At 42.8% G+C, this 22,732-nt stretch overlaps 1 protein-coding gene across 2 annotated transcripts in view; it reads left to right on the top strand.

Annotated features, from left to right (window-relative positions):
• Positions 1 to 22,732, top strand: part of LOC117417189 (metalloprotease TIKI2-like) — a 74,151-nt gene that overhangs the window by 16,355 nt on the left and 35,064 nt on the right. For both annotated transcript variants that reach the window (XM_059035181.1, XM_059035182.1), the window contains exon 3: positions 21,908 to 22,054. In XM_059035181.1, coding sequence (XP_058891164.1) covers positions 21,908 to 22,054 — 147 coding nt within the window. The remainder of the gene's footprint in view (positions 1 to 21,907; positions 22,055 to 22,732) is intronic.

The raw sequence follows: 22,732 nt of genomic DNA, 5'->3' as shown, positions 1-22,732 counted from the left end.
CAGATTAAATATAATATCAAACATCTGGGAGCGGTTTAGAAGCAAAACAAGTAAAACAAAAAAAGTCAGATATATTTTAAAGATTTCTCTAAGGTCTAGTCTCGAAAGCAGCAATCCCGCAACAGACTAAGAAATATGTCCTCTTCCACCTGGAGATGAAAGCTAGTGTTTTTGTACATCATATTTAATACAGCTCTTCAAATAAATTATAAATATATAGAAAGAATTCCTTCAAATTCTGCCTGCTTTTGTAAATAAAATCAATGTACATTTACAAAAACGTGACACTTTGGGTCCTCCTTTTTAGAAACAGTCCAGCCAGTTCAGAAGTTCTTACCTTCTCCCTGCCTCCTACTGCGGCCCTCAGGAAGGGATTTCGAAAGCAGTGCAGACCCGTTGACAGGCAGCTGTTTGATGGCCTGACTTTCATTTGCACTTTGACCCTGTGATGTTTCAGAGTGTGTGTGGAGAGGGCAGAGAAGGGGAGGGAGGGAGGTAGGGATCAACAGGGATCATCTCTCTTGGGGAGCTTTTAGCTTATGCTATTAACCCTTGAACTCCTGTGTTCGAGAGGTGGTCATATACGTTTTGGTGCAGTAGTAAAGTCCATCTGAATGCATGGTTATCGAGCCATGTGTTAAATTGGCCATTCTCCGCTTTGGAAGGCTCTTACTAATCGTACTTAATTATGCCTCTTGATTTATGGTGGCTTGTCTAGTTTTGCTTCCTTTTTGTCATTTTAATCAATTGCATATTCCAGTACAGTAGTATTTTCCTTGATTCATTATTCGTTCTGGAGAATACCTCTGAAGTTGAATATCTTAACTGGAACTGTTTCTCATATTAATGGTAATAGCTTGCCTGTAAACTGAGAGAATGCTGGTTTCTCTCTTAAATTGAGAGACTGTCTGTGCTGGGTTTGAAGACACCTCCCTCCAGGCTGTTGGTGGTCTGCATATTCTGGTACAAAGCAGTGATGATGAGATCAGTAACAGAGAGGCAGACTGGTTGCGATTAGCGTACCGGGGTACCGATCCAACATTCCAGCTACAGCACCTCCTCACCGCACACGCACACACCCACATGGCACTTGGATGAGAGAGTGCGAAACTAGGCCTTTTTGAAAACAGAGCACTTTCGGATATGAAAATTTAGCTTGGCTCAGTAAGCCTTTATGTAAGCAGAAGGTTTAATTGGTTTCTGCTGCCTTGGGTGGGACTTTGCCAGTCACTGAGCTCTGGTGTTGGGCGAGCTTTGCACGGAACTCCAGCCTAGACAACCCCCTCAGCCTTTTCCCCCACCCTGCCCACGCAGAGTCCTGAGAACTGCAACCAAAGTCATGTGTTCTGATTTTAATTCTTAAAAATGGGAAGAAATTTGACTCCATTGCTGGTGTTGCATTTTATATCCTGAATAATTATGCTTAATATATACCATGTGGTGAGGCAACAGAAATGTGTCATTATGACAGAGATCGAATGATTCTTGGTGTTAGATCTCCCTCCCGAACCTGCGAGGCAGCTGCATAAAGGGAACAGAGTACCCTGGACTAAGTGGCATGGCAGTTTATTCCCAGGATTAGGTGGAAATCAGCCATCTAAAAAGGGGGCAGAGCTACGTTACACTAAACCAATGACCCCGACGGGAAACGGCGTGGCATCCGTGAATTGGAGCAGCGGATGCGCTCGTTGACCAAGGGGTCACGGGTGACGTTATAAAAAGGGGATGTAGTGATGTGATCTGTTCCTTTGTGAATGGTTACGCTAAATGACCAGAAGGAGAATCTGTGCGGTGAAACGTGAGCGTTTTGTTTGTTTTTGTTGGTCGTTAATAATACTGTTTGTAATTATTTGGACGGCTAACACGATCCGGAGCTGTCGCCAAAGGCCAGCACTAAACCCGGATCAACACCACTGCACTTTTGTTGTCACTAAAGAACTGTATTCACCACGAGCACTAGAGCACGCACTGTGGACTGGTGTTGGTGTTTGTGTTTGTGTTACGTGTGGGTGAACTGAAACGTTATTATTATTATTATTATTGCGGGGAAAACCTGCGGATTATAAATAAGCAATACACGCCACCTTGCCTCCGTTATCCACACGAGTAGAGTGTCTTTTATATGTTATATTAATGGGTCTGTCTGACTGGGTTCGAAGCAGTGATTCACATGTGAAGTTTTTCAGGGATAAATCCAGATTTATCTGGCTGTTTTTACTTTATCACTGTGATTTTTTAGTAATCCAAACAAAAGTTCATTTCAGGTAAAAAACAAAAAAAAAGGGCCAAAGCTGTTTTTGATCAAATGAAAAACTGAGATCGAGTTGCACTGGGGGGTCCAATACGTGTTAGCAAAGGGGACGAGATAACAAGGATCTACTAAACAAAACCAGGCACATCATTTGTAAGAAAGTAAATTCCTGGTTGTTCATTTTTTTGCTATGTCTCTCTCATTGTTTATGTAAATTCCTGTACTGTTCACCCATTGGCTATGCCTATCTCATTGTTTATGTAAATTCCTGTATTGTTCACCCATTGGCTATGTCTCTCTCATTTATGGCTTTGATTTCAAATACACAGCAACGTATCTGAATCAAAGAGTGGCAGCCAAGTGGTCAAAGGCTTGAATATCACTCCTCAAATCCTACAAATCTTGTTAGAAAAAAAAAATAATAATACAAAATTCAACATATTTATTGCCAGACAATAAAGTGGAGCCTCTCACCTGAAGCTGGTGCGTCCAAGGAGCTTTCTTTCAAGTTGCCCCAGTGTGAATGCTCCTTTATCCAGGCAAGCGCAGCTGGGAGCCCCTGTCTGAAGAGTCAGTGGTTTTCTCTCATAAAGATAGTTTGTACTGCAGATAGATAGCACTAGACATGTGTAAGGACCCCACTGTGTCTCGAAATCCTGCTAAAGTGAGAGTTTTCTTTTTCTTTTCCAAACTCCTGTACATGTACAATTCAATAACACGCTATCCAACTCCCCTACATGTGCAATTCAATAACACGTTATCAAACTCGTGTACATGTGTAATTCAATAACACGCTATTTGCTGATTATTGTTTTGCGCACCATATATATATATATATATATATATATATATATATATATATATATATACACATATATATATATATATATATATATATATATATATATATATATATAAATATATTTAAGTTTTCCATTTGAATCTCAAAAACTGTGGCAGAAAGAAGTTGCATCACCAACTATAGTTGTAACCGTGATGAAATGAAAGGTTAAATTGTACAAAAAGAATTCACAAGCAATTCAAATCAGCAAGCAACTACTGTGCTGAATGTAGACTACTTCATATTACTTGAACCCAAACCGATCAGAAGTGATCAGAGGCTTTGTGATCTTGTAACGACCCATCTCTCCTAATCCACCCTGGAAACCCTGGACGTTCAATCATTCTCTGTAAAATAATTGCATTTTTAAAGGATAAATAATTCCTATTTCTTGCAAAGGCATGTCCGGATCTGTAATACATTACAGATGCTCTGATGTCTGGTTTAAGAGAGTGAACGCCAAGCTCAGCAGGGGAGTAAGGTATTAAAACACACAACACAGGAGCCAGGACTCCAGTCACTAACACATGAGGCGCAGCATAGAGCAACAGTATGTACAGTACAGTAATGGAGCTGGTGTTAGGACTGCAGATATATTCACATGTAGGAGCCTAAGCAGATACAACAGGCAAACGATTAAAAGAGGACAGAGATGGTAATATGTGTGCACCCTGTGGCTCTCTACCCTGAGCTGTAGTGTTTCCTGGGGGCTGATTGCAGTGTTCATGTACGTGAAAGGGTTTGAATAACCCAGTAAACTGAAGTGATGAAATGCGGCTACTGCAGCCTGACTCTCAGTGTGGACGTTATGTCCAACGGTGGCAGATCTTGATTCCGCACCATTGAAAAGCATTCCAACAAGTGCCTGTTGTGCACCAGGGTTAAGAAAACCAGCATCGCTTACAGTGCCTGTGATTCTCTTTAGTGTATTTTGTCTGTAAAAGTAATCCTTCTGCAACACTGCTGCCCTGAAAACATCTGCAACTGCTAAATGAAGCTTTACAGCTTTAAACAGCTGTTTCAGCACGGGGGCTTTTTCAGTGAGACAACCCTGGTTCAATTTTGGATCTTAAAAAAATGTAAAAAGTTGTTCAGTTCAGTTTCTGAAACAGGATACAGCTGATCTCCTAACGAGGTGGCTATGATTAACCTGAATTGACAGAGAACCTTTGACGAATGTGCTCTGTTTTCAATGGCAATTTGTTTTTAATGAGTAAAAACAACACAGACTTGCAATGCAACCAGGGATGAAAATAGGACTCCCATTGCATAGCAGTTTCACCCATTCTTATTTCCATCCCTGCACGCTGTGTAACCCAGACAGACAGACGGACGGATCATATCTGTATTTTAAAATAAAACTGGAAAAAAAAGACTCTTTAAGATCAGAAGCAGATGCAGTGGACACACCTCCAAGAGAGAATAAAGTCTATCACTCACATATGAAAGTCGCCCTTCAATAATAAACACGTGTACCAGTCACAGTCTTGACTTCATTTTCTCCTGTTGGAAAGTGCCGCTTATCAGGAGCTCAGGAAGCCCACTGTCTTTCTCGCTACACAGGGCTGTTTCTGGAATGCGTTAATTATCAGACCTTGAATTAACAGAAAAACAATGAAAAACTAAATCTCTGCAGAGAATCAAAAGAAAGCGTCCTTATTATTATTATTATTATTATTATTATTATTATTATTATTATTATTATTATTATTAGTAGTAGTAGTAGTATTGCGGTTTAAAAATAAGGTTGTAAAACAAATTGAACTCTCACTGCATCTCCCCCTTCATGTCACCGTCTCCCTCTGTCCAGAAAATAAAACGCAAAAACAAACAACAATCAAATGCAGCTTTTATAAATACTTTTTAGAATTACATTTTCATTTCGGGAGTAAACTGGTAGGGCGATGGTTTCTACCAATTGCATCTTGCACGGTAAATGTACAGACTATGCTAGGGGGGGTCATCCTCACTTTAAACTAGCCTTTGAACTTGAGACTCGAGACGAATAGCCCCAGACACCCTGGTCTGTGTGCACGAGAGCTTGCACTGCCAGTGCAGGGAGAGTCAGTGCACAGTGGTACAGTCAGGTCTCGTTCCTGCAGGCGGTAACACTGGCTGCAGCCCCGCTTTTCAAATCCCTGATGTGAGACCTCATTTACGAGCTGCTGCTGGAAGAGCACCGAAAGCATGCCGATAAGAAGCTGTGATTTACTCTGTGTTTTTCCCCTCCCAGTATCATTTTCTCTTCCTTTCATGTCTGAAGATTTAAAGTCAGGCTTATGCATCACTATGAATACTATGTATGCCATCATCAAGGGGACTTCCACAGCCAGGTGTTTGATTCTGTATGACACACGCATTCACAATGTTTAAAATTCAAATCCTAGCCTTGTATTTAAAGTATTATGCTTGTATTTAATGTATTTGCATTGATTTTTACTGCTTGCATTTAATGTATTATGCCCTGTATTTCACTGTATTTATTGCATTTTTCATTGTTCCTCACTATCTTGTAAAGCGCTTTTTGCTGGTGGTCCACTATGAAAAGCTCTATATAAAGTAAATATTGATTGATTGATTTCAAAGCAGGATAGCCCTGCATGTGAGTTCAGGTATATTAGGCTATTGGGTTCAGGTATATTAAACTGGCAATTATACTTGGCAATTGTACTGGGTTTTAAATCGATTTTAACAGATGAATACATCATTATTGAATAACTTTAAAATGTGTTGCAACTGGAAGTTGCAATCCTAATTGGGTAATACTTTAGGTGTCTCTAATAACTTAGTATTTACATTGTAGTTACTTAGTAAATACTTGTGTACTTAAATACTTACATATAATTACAATGCTATTATGCATATTTAGAATGTACTTAATGTGTAAATCTTTTTTGCATGATATATGTCATTACATAATTAGGGTTAGGATTAGCGATAGAGTTAGGGTAAGGGTTAGGGTTAGGGTTAGGGTTAGCGATAGGGTTAGGGTTAGGGTTAGCGAACTAAAACTTCTCTGATGCAAGTTAATATATACGGTTACTCTAGACACAGCACATAAATACAACCTCAAAGCTGAGACCGCAAATGTATTGTTTTTGTGCATTGCCTTTGAGTGCAGCCTCCCGTATGCTGTGAATGTGAGTGTGAGTGGGGCGGGGGGGTTGCCTTTTCCCCCCTCAAAGTGGTGATTAGTGAAAGTCATAACATATGACATCTACCGGGGGCTGTTTGCATTGAGCACACAGTCTGCCTCAGCAAACTGTCTCATTTGAGAAGTGGGCAGGTCTGTGTGCAGGGGTGATTCGTTTTGTAGCTGCGTCCAAGGCAATGGCTATTAATATGCTGAGTTAAAGTACAGGGCTCTGCAGATTAATAGCTGAATAATACAGCTCCTCTAGATGAACAAACAAGTATGAGGCATGTTTGGAGGGTTTGGGTTTCTGGTAACGGTTGCCATGGGAGGCCATTATTTGTGTACTTATCCCAGCAATGTATGTGCACCAGAGGTCTGTTTTGACCTGCCAGTCTCTTTTTGTTGTTGGGATGGATCAGTGTAATGGAGACAAGACATGGTTTTGTATATGGAGCTATGTAACCGACATACTCGTTTCTTAATTTGTAAGCATTTATACTTCAGGCCACATATTTTTGGTACCGACTCATTTTGTGGACAGGGCTGTTTTTGCAGCCCGGGGCTCAGCATGAATGAAGAGCGATTTTAAAGCAATTAAAGCAATTACTTGATCAGTTGGGGGATTCTCTCTAATCCCATGTCATCTCCGATATGATGCTAAACACTCTTCAGCCTGTTCAGGGTAGCGATCCACACTGAGTCGCTGTGTCTGTGCCTGCGCTCTCCGTCATGACACAGAGACTCTCTCATTGTGAGGGAGGGAAGGAGGGAGGGAGGGCAAACCCTTTTGACGATGACCCAGATAGCTGAGGCCAATTATGTGTAATTATGAGGTCTTTCTGTTTTGACACCCGAAAGCCTGGTCTGATGAGCCCCTGGAATCAAAGCCGCAGTGTTGGAATGAGTGAGGCTCCCACCAGGTGCCTCTGTGAAGAGGGGCATCTCGGGCTGGGGGGGCTTGTGGGGGGGTGTGGGGGGGTTGGGGGGATTCTGTCACCGGCTGACAGGTGGTTTCTGTTGTTTATTCAAATATTTGGGTAATGAGTTTTGGCAAACTAGATTCCAGTCCACGTTATTAAAACAACTGCAGATATTTGCTCTGGCATCCAAAACTAGATCTTTCAGTATCAAGCAGATAGTTCATAACAGAACATTTAATTAACAGAGCAGCTTTAATTACCGCCAAGCACCTGGCAGGTGATTTCAATCGTCATCTACTCCACAACCACTATATCAGGCCACTGCTTTCAATGATATGAGATGTACAATAAACATGAGAAAATGACTCACGCTTTCTCCATGGTTATGCTGTGTGTTTGCCATAGGTTGCCATGTTTTAAACTTTACCATACCTCTCTGTGCTTTACAATGCTTCCCTATGCTTTACCAGACCTCTCTGAGCTTTACAATGCTTCCCTATGCTTTACCAGACCTCTCTGTGCTTTACAATGCTTCCCTGTGCTTTACCAGACTTTTCTGTGCTTTACAATGCTTCCCTATGCTTTACCAGACCTCTCTGTGCTTCACAATGCTTCCCTGTTATTTGGATTTGGATTGTATATTCTAGATCTTTTACTGAGTCTTCCAGTTATAGGACTTCTCGAGGATTCCCTTTACAGGATAATAAAGTTGCAAAAAGGGCTTAACGCTCTGGTCCTCCAGCCTCTTAGCTGAATGTGAAGTTACTGCACGTGGTTTGTGCCATCTCCCTGAATAATCGCTAACAACTGGGTGCTGTTAGGCTAAGCTGCTGGTTTTAAATGACGTGTTTACACAGACATGAACCCTCGGAACACGGTCGATTGGCGTCTCGTGTCATTTTTCATTAGCAGTTCTTTTTCGAGGTGAGGAAAGGCTTGTTCCGTTACGTACAGTTTTCTACCACATGTTTAGAGAATTGCAGTCAGCAGCTACATAAAAATAATAAATAAATAATAAACATCACATTAGCAGACGAGGTCAACACTCTTGTGTGTTTGCGTGTGTTTCTTTTTCTTTTGGTCTAAACATTTCTGCCAATAAAAAGTGATTATGTGCAGTTGTTTTAGGGAAGGACTGGATTTTGGCTGATAAGTAGCGTAGCTGCTAAACACTTTATGGAGGTGTACTTTACCATGGACGAATTCAAGTGACGTAAATATAATAATAGAAATAAACATACATCCATACATCCATACATAAATAAATAACACATTCATACATGCATACATACATGAATAATAAAAATAGACCTAAATAAATACCTAATAATAAGTAATAAACTTGTGCATATGGAACAGTCTGCGTGTGTGTGAATAGCTGCTGCACAGTTAGGAGAGCTTCTTTATTCTAAGCCTCTCCGTTGTCATAGATCAGTAGAGAACAGTGATCCTGACGCACACTGACGCAGGGCAATGTTTGCAGAGAGAATGATGTGTCAGAGAGGAGCTGCTAATGCTGATGTGACAGGAGCATCTCTCACTGCCTTCTATTCATAACAAGCACTCCAGCAGCCACACCTGCCTCATTCTCTCTCTCAGGCTGCCAGACTGTGAGTAATACTAACTCAGCATGCACTCATGCCCTGCAAAGATGCCTTCACACAATGAGACGCTGTAAAGCATTAGAAATGAAGCAGACACCCTCCATTCTCTCTCTCTGTGCACTTTCACTCTCCTACCTTTCAGCATCACTCTGAGACCAGTCGCCCAACTTTTTTGGACTAGAGTGTATCCTTTAACACAAGTGCACCCAGTTAAGCTTTCTGCCAGAAAAAGAGATTTCAAGATGGGGCACCTCATTTCCACAAATGATAAGGAATCGTTCCCTCCAATAATAATACAAACATCATCTGTACTATTAAGGTCTACTTGGCTTGGATGCAGCTGGCAACGATCGCTTGTACATCCCTGCCATTCATAACACATTGAGGATGCTGACACTTAGAAGAAAAACTGAAAGGAAAAACAAAAGAAAATCATAAAGTACAGAGTCCCAGGACTCGATCCTCAGTTGCTTCCTCTGTTTCATGTTGAAAATTAGCAGCACCTCCTTGCACAGATTTATTTTGAAATGGCTCCCAGTGCAATTTGAAGGGTAATGAAAGGATGCAGCAGGTAGCCTGTGCATTTGAATCCATGCTGTCCTGGCCTTGTCGAATTAGCACAGGGGAAGTCCTGTGTCAAAATCAATTGCAAATCAGAATTGGTTTTCGTAAGCAAACAGCTCCTAGTGTACCAGGTCAGGGGGCAGAATTAAAAAGCTTTCTGGAAAGAATATGCAGCTACTGTACTGCAGCTTCTTTGTATCATGATGAGTTGAGGTTGATTGCATGGTAATGTGTATGCTTTTGTTTCCTGATTGTGTTAAAAAAAAAAAAAAAAAAAAAAAGATAATGCAGACAGCAAAGAATGTGTTCAGACACTTGGCAGAAACAATCAGTCACTTCCCCTTTGCTTTGTTTTAGCAGCCTTGGTTGTAAAGTTGTGCTTCAATTCTTTAATTTGATTATATATATATATATATATATATATATATATATATATATATATATATATATATATATATGCTGTCCTGGCCTATATATATAATAGAAGTTAATCTTGATAAGTAAACAAATCTAACCTGTTGGTGGTTTGTGTTCAGTTTTGTCATGAGAATAGAAAGGCACATAGTAAATAATTGGATACTGGCACCCACCAAAAGTGTGAAAAATAAATAAATACATATTTTATTTCTTTTGCACGTAATAGTAGCCTAGAATCATGCACTGCTAACTTACACACCTGCTGCAGTCACACAGAAACATGCTGTACATTCATATATACCCAGCACTACAATTAGAGGCCAGAGTTCCTGAAGAGACTGGCCACACAGCAATCACTAGTGTTATTGGATCGACCACAAATCACTCAAGCCAAGCATTCTACCCCTACCAGAGAGCGCCCAGACAGAAATCTGTTTCTGTGACATAAAGACGACTGTGCAACCAAACCGCCAATGCAAACATATTCTTCACAAACCTCAATCAACATAGAAGTGATTTTGATGCTTTATGGTCCAGTATTGATATATTTAGCCACAATGTTCTTGTATTATTTTTTTAAGACTTTAATATTATATTTAAAATGGCACAAAATGTTTTCAGGAGCTGAATGTTTAATGACGAAAAAACAGTGGTTCTTAAACACAGGGATTCTTCACATGTATTTATGTATGTAACAAGAGGGAAATCAAACAATACAAAAACAATACAAGCAACCAATCCAAAATATAACCCCCACAAAGCTCAAAGCACTACTTTGTCTATGTGATTTCTGAGTTGTTTTAGTTGCTGGCACCTGCATATTGTAATATGTCACAATGAATGAATGATTGTAGTGTTGAGAACCCTTGTAATGTGTTCATCAGACACCTGTGGCACAAACTGCCCTGCTCTATGACTTGCACAAGGTAGAAGATCCTGCTGTGTGCATCACTGAGTTATAAGGGGGGTGGACATGTGACAGGAAGAATGATAGCACAATCACACTTCTAAGGAGAAAACCCTCCTTACTCCTCACCCCTGCTGATGTCCAATACAAACTGATATCTACCCCAGGAGAGTGGCTGTCTTTTACGTACATAAACAATATTCGCCCGGTGTTCCGGTTGAAATGCAATGTCTTGGGCTCCTTTTCACCCAGAATCTGTAAGATCTCTGCAAAAGCTAAGCAAGGGAGTAGCCCTTGTAGCTAGGGCAGAATAAATCTGCAGCCGCAAATATTTTCCGCAAAAGAAACAGCATTTTTTGGGTATTTCTCAGTGTACTTAATCCAGCAAGAGAAGAGAGAGCCAAAGTGCTATAAAACTGTGTTGCGTAAGAGATTATCGAGGGATTATAGATGTGTTGATAGCAGGAAATCTTACATGGGGCTCAGGACCTTTGCACGCAGATGTTGCCCCTGGGTGTAGCTAAAGCCTTGCCTAAGTCTTAGGAATCACAAGCGCCGTGAAATTGACCATTTCGTGTGATTTGCCATGAAATTGCCTGCTTTTCTATGATTTCCAGTGTTGTTGTTTTTTATCAATCTGAATACACTTTGCCAGTGACAATGAAAAAAGCTTGACAGCACAGTATAGTTTGCTTTAGCAATCCAGACCTCATGAGACAGCCTTGCAATCTACTGGTTCGTTTAGTTAGCCAATAAGAGGTCTTATACAGAATTGTAGGAGTTTTAATCTCGACAGTTTTGTGATGTTGTTTATTTGTTATTGGTTTTATTAGCATGTGTGAAATTCAGTCCTGTAGGAAATGGAATTGTAGTAAAAAATGGAATGGATTTAAAGCGTGTGTGGTTTAATCAGTTAATCTTTAATTGATTAAAAGCCCCAATTTGCATTGACAGAAAATGGCTCTTACATACTCAGGAGACAGTTGTACTTGTGGGGCAGGATTGAAGATGATGGGATTTTATATGCAGTGTCGCAGTGCCCCACCCAGCCCATTCCAGACGATTGCCATGCTGAGGCGCTTGGGAGACTGCACTCTGGTGGATCCCTGGAGCCAGCATCAGCGCTGTTGTGTGTGCTGAGGGTCCAGAGAGGCCTCAAATAGGCTGATCCCTGAAGCCAACATTACACTTCAGCCATCAACACCGGACCAATAGGAAATCCACGTTACCTGGAGGAGGAAAAGCGCTAAAAGCTTGTATATTACAGTGAAGCTATGGCTTGGTTGGTCCTCACCACTGCTTTCTCATTTTATCAGCATGAAGTAAATAACAGCGACTCTCCTGTAATGAAAATTAGCCAGCAAGGCATTACATTGGCAATCTTGTGTAACCTATCCTTAACCTTACCTGCAAACCCATGGGGTCATATCCATAATGACCTCAATGTACCCAAACTCATAGTTCAGCTTGGGATTCAAACATATATATATATATATATATATATGTTTCAACTCTCCAGACTCACTTGTTCTCTCTTGCTTTCCATGCTCTTTGAGCCTGATATCTGTTAATAGCTGTTGTGTCGTTGCTACTTTTTTTTTTTACGTATCCAAAATGTTTTAGAATTTTCTTTTCACATCCTAGCCTTGTATTTAATGTATTATGCATTGTTCCTCACTATCTTGTAAAGCGCTTTGTGGTGGTGGTCCACTATATATATATATGTACACCATTACTCTGAAGATTAATAAATGCAGAGATTTTTTTGTAAGGCCTTGCCGCGTTGACAGCTCAGAGCAGAAACTCACATAGGAAATAGTTTGGAACAGAAAGCCACCAAACGCCATCCCCAATCGCAAAATACATCCGTCTGTTTAGAGCCAGGACGGGGGGGGCGGGGGGGGGGGAATATTAGTATCATATCGCTGTCTGAGCGGGACGTCCAAGCGGCCAATCAGCACGCAGGAAATTGATGGTGACAGCGTTCAGCACAGAGAGACCGGTGAACCCACTTGTACGGCTCCCCTGTGCTCTTTGATTCGGGGCTAAGGTTCCCAGCTCTCGATCGCTCGAAGAGATTGATTATAATAAACAAATCAGTGCGAGAGGCCCAGGCTGTGCTTCGTTCCAGCTTCCCTGGCAACGAGCCACTGCTGGGGGAGTAATGAGCTTGAATAGAGCCGTTCCGTGGCATGTACTGTAACGAGGCTTCCCTCGCTAACTGGAAACACATGGACGCCTCGGCCGGGCTGCACCTCACACTCAAGCTGTCTCTTCAGCTCTCTGTCTAGGAGGACCAGAAATCAAGAAAGAGAAGAAAAGAAAAGAGTGCACCAGAAAGCTGCAGAAAGCTCCAAACTCGCTGTGACAGTTAAGCGATACTGTGTAACGATAGAAAGAAATTTACATAAATTCAAACTGATTGAACGCCAGCAGAATTCCATTTGAGTAACGTGGATATATTCTGATGAATTTAATAGCTGAAGAGAAGAAAAAGAAAAAAAAATCCCACATTTTCATAATCACCCCAAGTGGAACTCTGGAATTTGTGTTTATGAATGTGTTGCTAGGGAGGTGAAGGGGTTGCTTTGGGTAGTCAGTTTGAATGCCATGATATCTTGTTGTGCTGCTCAAGCATGTATACGTGTCCTGCTTGATGAAGAGTGTTAAGCACATGTGATGGGTGTTACTGTGCAACACAACCTTGCACATGCATTAGACAGAGGAGTCTGGGAAATCCATTGCCAACTCCATTACAAAGTACATTACAATATAATGCAGTACAACACACATTTAAACCTGTGGCGCCTTTCATCTCATGCAAACCAAAGCTCTGGACATAGGCAATATTGCTTCTGCTAAGTGATGCTAAACCATCTCGTTTGGTAATTGGTGTTTTCTGCCTTAAGAGCCCAGATCACTGCATGTGGCTCCCTGGCACAGAGGGGGGCACTGCCTGAATCATTAGCAGTCTCAGCCAGCCCAGCCTTGTTTGTCTCTTTCCACAAGCCCGGGGGCATTGGACCTGCCAGCACCTTGCATTGCTGATACCTATCTGGGCACTGTGGAGCGACATAACTGAGGGAATTGTATTAATGCTTGTACTGTGATTCTTGAAATGTATTTTTTTGTTTACGACTGTAAGTCACCCTGGATAAGGGTGTCTGCTAAGAAATAAATAATAATAAAATAATTGCTGTTTCCAAATAACTGCATTTTTAAAAGCTTACCAGTTATGAACTAACATGTTGGTCCAGACTCCCAGCATACAGCAGGTACTCATGGGCTTGGTGGATTGGCAGTGGATGCCCCAGTCAGTGCTGTTAAAGCCACAGTCAGTTGTGATTATTGATAGCAAAGTCTATAAGCTTTTTACATTATTTTGTTTTATTATTTTTTCAGAAATAAGGGTTTTAGAAAAAGAAAGGTTCCTAGTCTCCTCCCCTCTGTGCTGCAGCCTCCACTTCATTTCTAATTGCCCTCTGGTCCTGGTTTCTATTTCACAGTTACAGTATTGTCTAGGAGTAACTTTAGTTTAATAATGACTATCCTTTTGTTTTAATCCTGGGTACTTGTTCTGTAAACTCATCATCCACTATCATACGAGCAGGAAATATCTCACTACATATCCGTTTAGGGACTTCTTGCAGACCCCTCCAGTTGGTCCATTCTTCAAACACAGATGCTGCCAGAGTCAAGGAGCGCTCTTTCTCTCTTTGTGTCCCGCAGACCCAAGCAAATATTGATCCACTCTGTGCAGAGCTATCGAGTGTTCGCGGGGGCCGCCCTGCTTGCAGAGTGCTGGGGGCTGCGCTGAGAAATGTCCCGTTTCCCAGCAGCGTCTTGTTTGCTGACAACTGTGAATGCTTGTTGCACGTTATTCATTTTGCTGAGTGGAGGATCGGGGGTTATAGGGGCGCTGCTTGAACAGATTTCTAATTAAGAGCCAGCACAGCTGAGCGAGTTGTTTGACCAGCTTGGATTTTTGGGGAATAGGGTGGATTTGGCCCATGCTGTGCTGGACAGAGAAGCTCTGGCTTCGACGAGGCCCTCTTGCTGCGACTGGGATTGAAATATCCCAGCAGTAATACTCACATTCTCTCTGCACTTGGATTTGTCTATTGAAGATATAGCAGGTCCCTGTTTGGGTGTTAATCCCCAGATTTCCTGTGCTCTGGGGAACTAAGGGATGCCTTTGCCTAGTGTGCAGTTTTCCCAAGCCAGTGGCTTTGAGAGCTGGTACTGTGAGAGGGCTGCCCCATCTATGTAATTATTAAATCCAATACAGGTCAATGAAATCACAGCTGGTTTAATTATTAAATAAAGCTTCAGTACCTCAATCCAGGAGCTGGGCTTCCCTGGGAATGAGAGGTTGCATCTCATTGGATCACAGTGGATCATTCCAGCTTTAATATCTTGTGTCCATGAACCATTTCCTGGAATGTTTCTGTGCAAGTAATTAAATTCCCAGTATACACAGATGCACCCCGTTCATATTTGTGTGTATCTCACTATTTAGCCTGAATTTAAACCTGTGTTCAATGGTACATTTTGCCATGCGGATTTGATACAACCCTCAGTGCAGTAATTGTAATGGCACCTGCCCTAAAAAAGTGCTTATGTGAATAGTTGATATAATAAATACAGCAACAGAGGATGTAGGGACCCTAACCTTGTAGATCATTGTAACAGTCTCTTTGAGGAGCTCTGGGTAGCCAGCCCTGCTATCAACCAGACGGACACTGTTGTGGCCCTCAAAGAGATGGCTGGAGCAGGTGTTTGGGGAGAGTCCTGCAGCCCCCGTGGTTAACGAGGGGCCTGAGCAGTGTGGTTTGAGGAGCCCCACCCTGCAGGAAACCGGGATTCCGTGTGGTCCTCCTGGAACCCCACAGCCACAGCAGCCATGGCGAATAAATCAGCACTGACTAGCAAGCAGCTGGAGTCTGTGTGAAACAGGAGAGCACATCTGGCTATCTGTCCCCCAGTACTGCAGGGGTATTAGATAACCTCTGGAAGTCCAGGACTTTGTTCCAACCATGTCCCTAATTACTGAATTAAACCAATGTTTCACTTCTAGGGAAAACTGAGCCCCTGGATCATCTAAACTGCCCCACAATCTATTTCGAATTCAGCATTGTTTTCGTTGAATGTGTGTGTTGTTTACTCTGTTCGTCGATAGTTTAGAGCTCTGTAATCTAAACTTCAGCTTGTTTACTTTCACCAAAGTTAGATTTAACCGCTTGCCACTTTTTCATTCTAGAAGTCAAACACTGCATTTCCACATAACAACACAATAAAATCAATAGTTGCGAAGATGTCAGATATCGTGGGTTCATGAGTTTGTGGTTAGTGGTATTGAGATCCTCCACTGTTCACATCATTAAAATATTCTGTGATGTTGTTTGTGTCTTTAACGATGTTAACATTAGACAGGAAATACCAACAGCTCTCATATTCTCTAACGTTTTATAAACCATATGGGGCACTGCACCTTGTTGTTGTTTACCTTTAGCTATAGGACTTTTTGCATCACACAATTTCATCGTTTCTTTCAAAGTCGAATGTGGATATTCTGCACAATGTCTGTCAGTTTGTTGATGACAGTCTATTTTAAATGTCATCTATCTATATCTGTGAGTAATGCATTCAAAGCATGGAAGGCTGGATCGGAAGGTCTGTTTGATTTCACTGTGAGACGGGTCTCCAGCTGTGCCCCAGATGTTGCTGCAGTTCTCCTCCGCTACAAGCCCCAGAGCCCTGACCCCTCGTGGCCTGGGACTGGAACACAGGGACACCTGGTTTCTTGGCAGCCCATCCATAAACCTGTGACACGTTCCTCTCACTTTCATCGTCTTCCTGAGCGCCATAGCGCAGCAGGGGGTGAGGGATTACACTGAGGTCAAAGGGCTTTGCCTTTACCCCCCCACCACCACCAATGTATTGCACTCCAAGTAGAAGAATGTCAAAGAAAAAATGATGCAGCAAGAGAGACCAATCGCGATAAGCCCATCATCACTACCCATTGTTCTATGGTTGATAACAGGGCTCAGTAGTGTGCTAATAGGACAGAAACACCTGCAAAGTTAAACTTTCTGAATTTTCTTGATGAAGGCTCAAACTGAAATGTTTGTCTACTGCTATATTTTTCTGAATACTGAACCTCTATTATAAACCTTGTCTGTCAGAGTACTGAATTCTTGAATGAGCTGGATTTCCGATCCCCTGTTGCAGTAGTCTATAATATACTGTATTAAATGTGCAGATATATGTATATGTATATAGAATGTATAGGATTGATAGTGCTATAAAAGGAAACTGGGTTATGTATAACTCATGAGATATAATACAAGTCTTGAGTTGGATTCTCTGAAGCGCTGCGTGTCTGTGTGTTTGTGGCATCTCGTGGAACCTGCAGCCGAACCGCCCGCTGATGGATGACCGCCAAGGACCCCTCACGAGGATTCATCACAGCAGCTTTTTTAACTTGAAGTAAGAGGGAGGCCCCTTGTATGAAGTAAACACTTTGCTGCGGATCTCCCTTCTCACTCTGGCCTGCAGTATGACATAATGGACTGCTGTTTGTCTGTCTGTCTGTCAGTGTCAAAAAAAAAAAAAAAATTAGCAGGGTAAAGGTACATGGCGTCATTTCTAAAGCAGCCCTGGATTTTAAATAAATTTCATCTGTGATTATTTTTTATTTTTTTTACAGTTAAACCAGGTTTTCCGTTCTGGGAATTATATTTGAGGAAGTTTCAGGGCACTATGGTCTAATTGTATATATATATATATATATATTTTTTTTTTTATTGTATTTATTATTTGAACATTTTTTTTTATTTTATTTACTGTAGGTACTCAAGAAATAACTCCCAAAAGCAGATTATGGACCTGTGATATTCTTCACCCAATAAATCTGTTTGAACACATTTTTTTTTTATAAAAATCTAAACTCCACGAGCTGTGTGTCCCCCAGGCCTGTGCCCCTGGAGACCTGGGTTCAAGTCTGGTTCAGGGCAGTGATTGGTGTGTTGCAGTGGTTCAAGGGACAGCTCTTGCCTATGAAAATCCTAGTTCTGCCCCCGCTTCAAAACTTGAACTACCAAATGAAGCCAACATGCAAGTGCTTTTATGAGTCCAAACTTTATAAAACCAAGGAAAATGATACATTTCTATAATTACAATAAGAATGAACAGGTTCTTGGTCTGACCAGCTACCATATATACTGATCACAGGAGTCTGATCCTTCGACAACTGTAACTTACTTACAAGACAAGGTTATTGAAGGGTATCAAATTAAATGAAGGCTATTTCTCTCTGCACATTGCTCACCAGTTCTGTCACTTTGTCTGTCAATCAACAGAATCTGCAGTCATCTCCACTGAAAGACTGGTCTCTCCTTTCAACTGCTCGGAAAATACCAAAAACAAAGCAAACTTTAGCAAACTAAAAAATCCATCCTGACACTACTGTTGACAAACAACTAATGCCTCATCCCCTCCTCCCTCCACCTCCACTCCTCCTCCTCCCCTTCTCCCTCCTCCTCCTCCCCTCCTCCTCCTCCTCCTCCTCCTCCTCCTCCTCCTCCTCCTCCCCTCCTCCTCCCAGCTTGTGAAGGTCACAGTGCAGTTTGCTGTGCTCATGGAAACACCCTGCCCCTGGCATCACTATAAAGCCCAGTCCTGCACAGCCCCCGCCAGCCTCTCCTGCTCTCTCCTCTTACTGCACTTGGCAACACTTGAAAGGAACTGGCAGGATGCTGCCAATGGTGAACACACACACACACACTCACCCTGGGCAAGCAGGGTTGCCCAGGTCACACACTACGTGTAACAACACAAGCAGCTCCATACTGCAGTGATTTAGTGTACAATGTAACAACTTCTCGAGGGCGAAATGTTCTTTGGTGCACTTTAAATTTTCTAACAAATGGGAGATTTTCTATACATACTGTATATATAAAATACAAATCCACCCCCCCCTTCGCTCGCAAGTACAGTCCCCAGGGGAAGGTCGGCAGCTTTAATGAATTACTCGGCGGTCAGCCCGGCACTTCCTCTCCCTGTACACTCACTTCCTGTTTCCCCCTATGGGAGATATTCATTAAGCTGGTCTGCTGGTGGAGCAGGAGCTCTTGTAACCTGTCCCCCAGGAACCACTAACACAGCCACAGGCATTCCTCTGCTTTATGGGGGAATGGAAGGTAGTGGGGCATAGTTGTTAGAGCTGTGGGACTGGGAGGCAGTGTGACCTTGTGGTTAAAGCTGCGGGACTGGGACACAGTATAGCCTAGTTGTTAGAGCTGAGGGACTAGGAGATGGTTGGGGTCAAGCTGTCACAGTTGAGTTAAATGAAGCTGTAAAGTGTAGGCTGTTAGTGTGTTCAACTGTAAACCCCCCCTCCCCCCCCCATCAAGTGATCTGGGAGACTGTCAGTGTGTTCAACTGTACCCCCCCCCCCATCAAGTGATCTGGGAGACTGTCAGTGTGTTCAACTGTACACCCCCCACCCCTGCTGGCTGGAGGAAGGAGTTTTCAGAAATCATTTATCATTTTCCAGAGGCAATAATGAGCCTTCTGAGTTCACAAGTTCAGCCTTAAAAGGGGATAATGAACAGAAAGGGGCAGCCGGGACTGTCTGTGGGTGACAGATTGCCTGAACTGGGACTCAGCTATTTACTTGTACAAGTCTCAAAGGTCACTGTTCAGAACTGCATTCCAGGAGAACCTGCTCTGTCTCACTGCTGAGGTACAATCCACCTAGAGGGAAACCCCTGCCTGCCTTCTCTGTACATTCATTTCAACATTGCTCACGCTTACGGAGAACAGTCTTTTGAACACTACAAATGCAGATAAAGTGTGTGTGTGCGTGCGTGTGTGCGTGCCTGCGTGCGTGTGTGCGTGCGTGTGTGCGTGCCTGCGTGCGTGTGTGCGTGCGCGTGTATGCGTGCGCGCGTGCATGCCTGAGTGCGTGCCTGCGTGCGTGCGTGTGTGCGTGTCTGCGTGCGTGTGTGCGTGCGTACCTGCGTACGTGCGTGTGTGCGTGCCTGCGTGCGCGCGTGCGTGCCTGCGTGTGTTTGTCAGTGTCTGTGTGTGCATGTGTGTGCATGTGGGGGGTATGTGTGCGTCCCTGTGTGTGTGCGTCCCTGTGTTTGTGTGTCCATGTGTGGACAACCCTGCTAACTCAATGGGCTTCTGTCTGCCTGCCCAAGGGAGGCCCATTAAAGAACATTTTTCTGTAATTATCTCTTTACAGAACTAATTTGGTGCCCACAGCAGCTACTGTTAGCAAGCAATGAGTTCCATTTCATCTCTAAAGATTTCTGCTTTGAAATTACCCCTGCGTTTAACCTTCCCCCCTAGAATTTTACTCCCAGATTTTCTGTAGCGATTTACCAGAGCAGGCAGGTTTATAACTCCCTGTCAGCGGTGATTCATTTATTTAAACTCTTCAGACTGTTGAAATAGCATTTCTTATCTTAAGTACTTTCCTTATGAGCATCTGTCAAGACAATGAAGCCAGTACGCCCTGATATTTTACAGTCCTTTTTTTAAAAACAATTTTAGAAAGAAAGTTAAAAGAGATTAAATTTATCTGTGTTGGTGTGTCTGAGCTCTGGCAAAACCCTCACTTATAAACCTAGACAAAAACAGATTATCAAATCTATCTACTCCAAATTGTCATTTAGAAAGGAAAAAATGCAGCAAATGAACATACTTGAAGAGTACTATACCATACAAGATAACTTGTTTAGTATTTGTTGTAGAATTGTAATATTTCTTTTAGAAAAAAATTATCTTTGACAATCCTTGACAAAACTCTTTGACCATCAAATCTGAGAGTAGACACAGGTTTGCAACTCTTTAAATACCTATGGAGAGCTGAATACTAATTTATCAGAACAGGTTGCATAAGCCAGGGCATGTTAACATGATTTGCTGGAGTAAACAAATACATGCAGTCAATGCTTTCCTCTGGGACATCTGTGTGAAGCACAGGGGGCTCCATGGGAGAATTGCCTGTGGGTGAAATTGTATCCCCACCCCCGATGGGGGGTCTGTCAGGACGATGAATCAGAATTGCTGGGTGCTCAGTAAGAGCTGGGATGGGACCGGAGACAGGCTGGTTATCCCAACAATTCCTCCTCTCAGCTGCTGTGTCAGGACGGGCGCTGATGGATACTCTCCCCATACATTTTCTCAAAAGAGGGTTCACTTTTTTTTTTATTTGCACCTGTAAATCTCCTGTAGTCGAGCCTTCAAAGGGAGCAGCAGTTTTTCTTAAAGTCTCAGCAAAGCTGGCCTTGAGGAGGTGTTGCATTTTCAGAATTTTAACTGTGAACTGATTTATTTTTTTACAGTTCCAGTTCCAAAATGTTACTTTTTATTTTGGTCAGGGAGTTTTGTCCCCCATTCCAGGCTCAAGCCCTTTAATAGTCACCATGCCTCTGACTGTGTGTTAAATGAGTAGACCTTAACTTGAGTTCCCTCAAGAATTTATAGCAGGAGAGTTAAGAGGCCTTGTGTTTCATTAGGTGCCGGTTTCATGATGACATCTCCTAAGAATAAAGATAACTCCTGTAATAACTTCTGCCTGGATGGAATGACCCATTGACTCATGTATGTATGTATCTAGTGCCACCATGGACGACACTCCTAGAGGACATGTAGCCAATGATGTTAGTGTACACAGCAGGGCCAGTACAGCTCACTCATGCTAGCAGCAGCAGTTCTTGAGTCTGGTTGCCCATCGTTTGATGCTTCCATCTTCTGGAATCATGTTGGGTTCACAGTCTCTTTTTGTATTTCACTTTTGTTTTTGCAAGAGATCATCCCACCCACAAAAACCCAGATTACTCTCTTCAGTTTTATTAATTTTGGTATATTTCTCTCTCCGATGAGTCAGTCTTCTGCTGCAGTTCGGAAATCTGTTGTTCCAAGTGTGTCCTCGCCAATTATGAGGAATCTGGGTGTAACCCAGCTCTGGGGCAGCTCCCTTTCACAAGCTGCACTATAAATTTAAGCAGGGCTGGAAGTCTGCAAGATGTACATTTCTGAACCCTGATACTTCTCCAAATAAAGAGCTCCTGCAGGTCGGGCTGTGCCTGCTGCCAGATGGTGAGCAGAACCACAGCAGCTCCGGGGGGGGGGGGTTCAGTGAAACCCATTCTGACATTGGGATCTGGCTTGCCTGGGGGACAGTGAGGTTGCTCATCCCTCCTCCCTTCAATTCCATGCAGTAATGCAGTTTCTTTGTGATTGGCTTGCAGGTGCTGTTTGCTCTGAACCAGACACTGCTGCAGCACGAGAGCCTCCGGGCAGGCAGTGTGCAGGTCCCCTACACCACAGAGGACCTCATCAAACACTACAACTGCGGGGACCTGAGCGCCATCATCTTCAACCACGACACCTCGCAGGTGAGCAGCACAGTGGATCCCAGATATAAAATGGGAACGTGACAAATGTTTCACTCCAAGTTTAAAAAACGTGAGGTTCACTTTACACAAATGCCTGAAAGACGCGAACTGCAGCCTCCATTAGAAGGAGAGATTGACTAATAAGTCAGCCCTTCACATCACCGTACTAAGATTTTGGGTGAAGATGGTAGCCCATGTGTAAATCACTCCATACTTTTTTTTAAAGCACTGCATACTGTTTTACAAGGGATCACAGTTCAGCACAGTTTACTCACCTGCCTCCGCTTGATAAGACACACATGGTCGTTTAGGAGTGGTTAGCACAATCCAGACGCTTGGCAACAGAAAAGAGTTACAGTGTTGCATTACATGAGCAGCGTCCAGCGTGTCTCCCAAACCACATGACAGAGCACACTGCCCCAGCGCTGGACTGCCCTCCCTGATTAGATTACAGTGTGCTCTGCACAATGCTGGTCTTCACAGGGTCTGAGGGGTCTTGTTCAGGGAGCACTGGTTCCGGGTGAACCCTGTTTTTTACTAAGCTGACGAAGGCTGTGGACTATCAGCCGTGGATGCTACTATCTCTTTTTACAGTTAAAGTGACAGAGAGGGGAAGGATCGAATCAAAGACTGGCGCCAGGTGGCATGGCATGCACAGTGCTGTATTTGTGATCCATT

This window comes from Acipenser ruthenus, chromosome 12 (genome assembly GCF_902713425.1).
Source record: "Acipenser ruthenus chromosome 12, fAciRut3.2 maternal haplotype, whole genome shotgun sequence".
Taxonomy (NCBI): domain Eukaryota; kingdom Metazoa; phylum Chordata; class Actinopteri; order Acipenseriformes; family Acipenseridae; genus Acipenser; species Acipenser ruthenus.
Note: the sequence above shows the minus strand (reverse complement) of the source record. Positions and strands in the feature narration are given on the sequence as shown.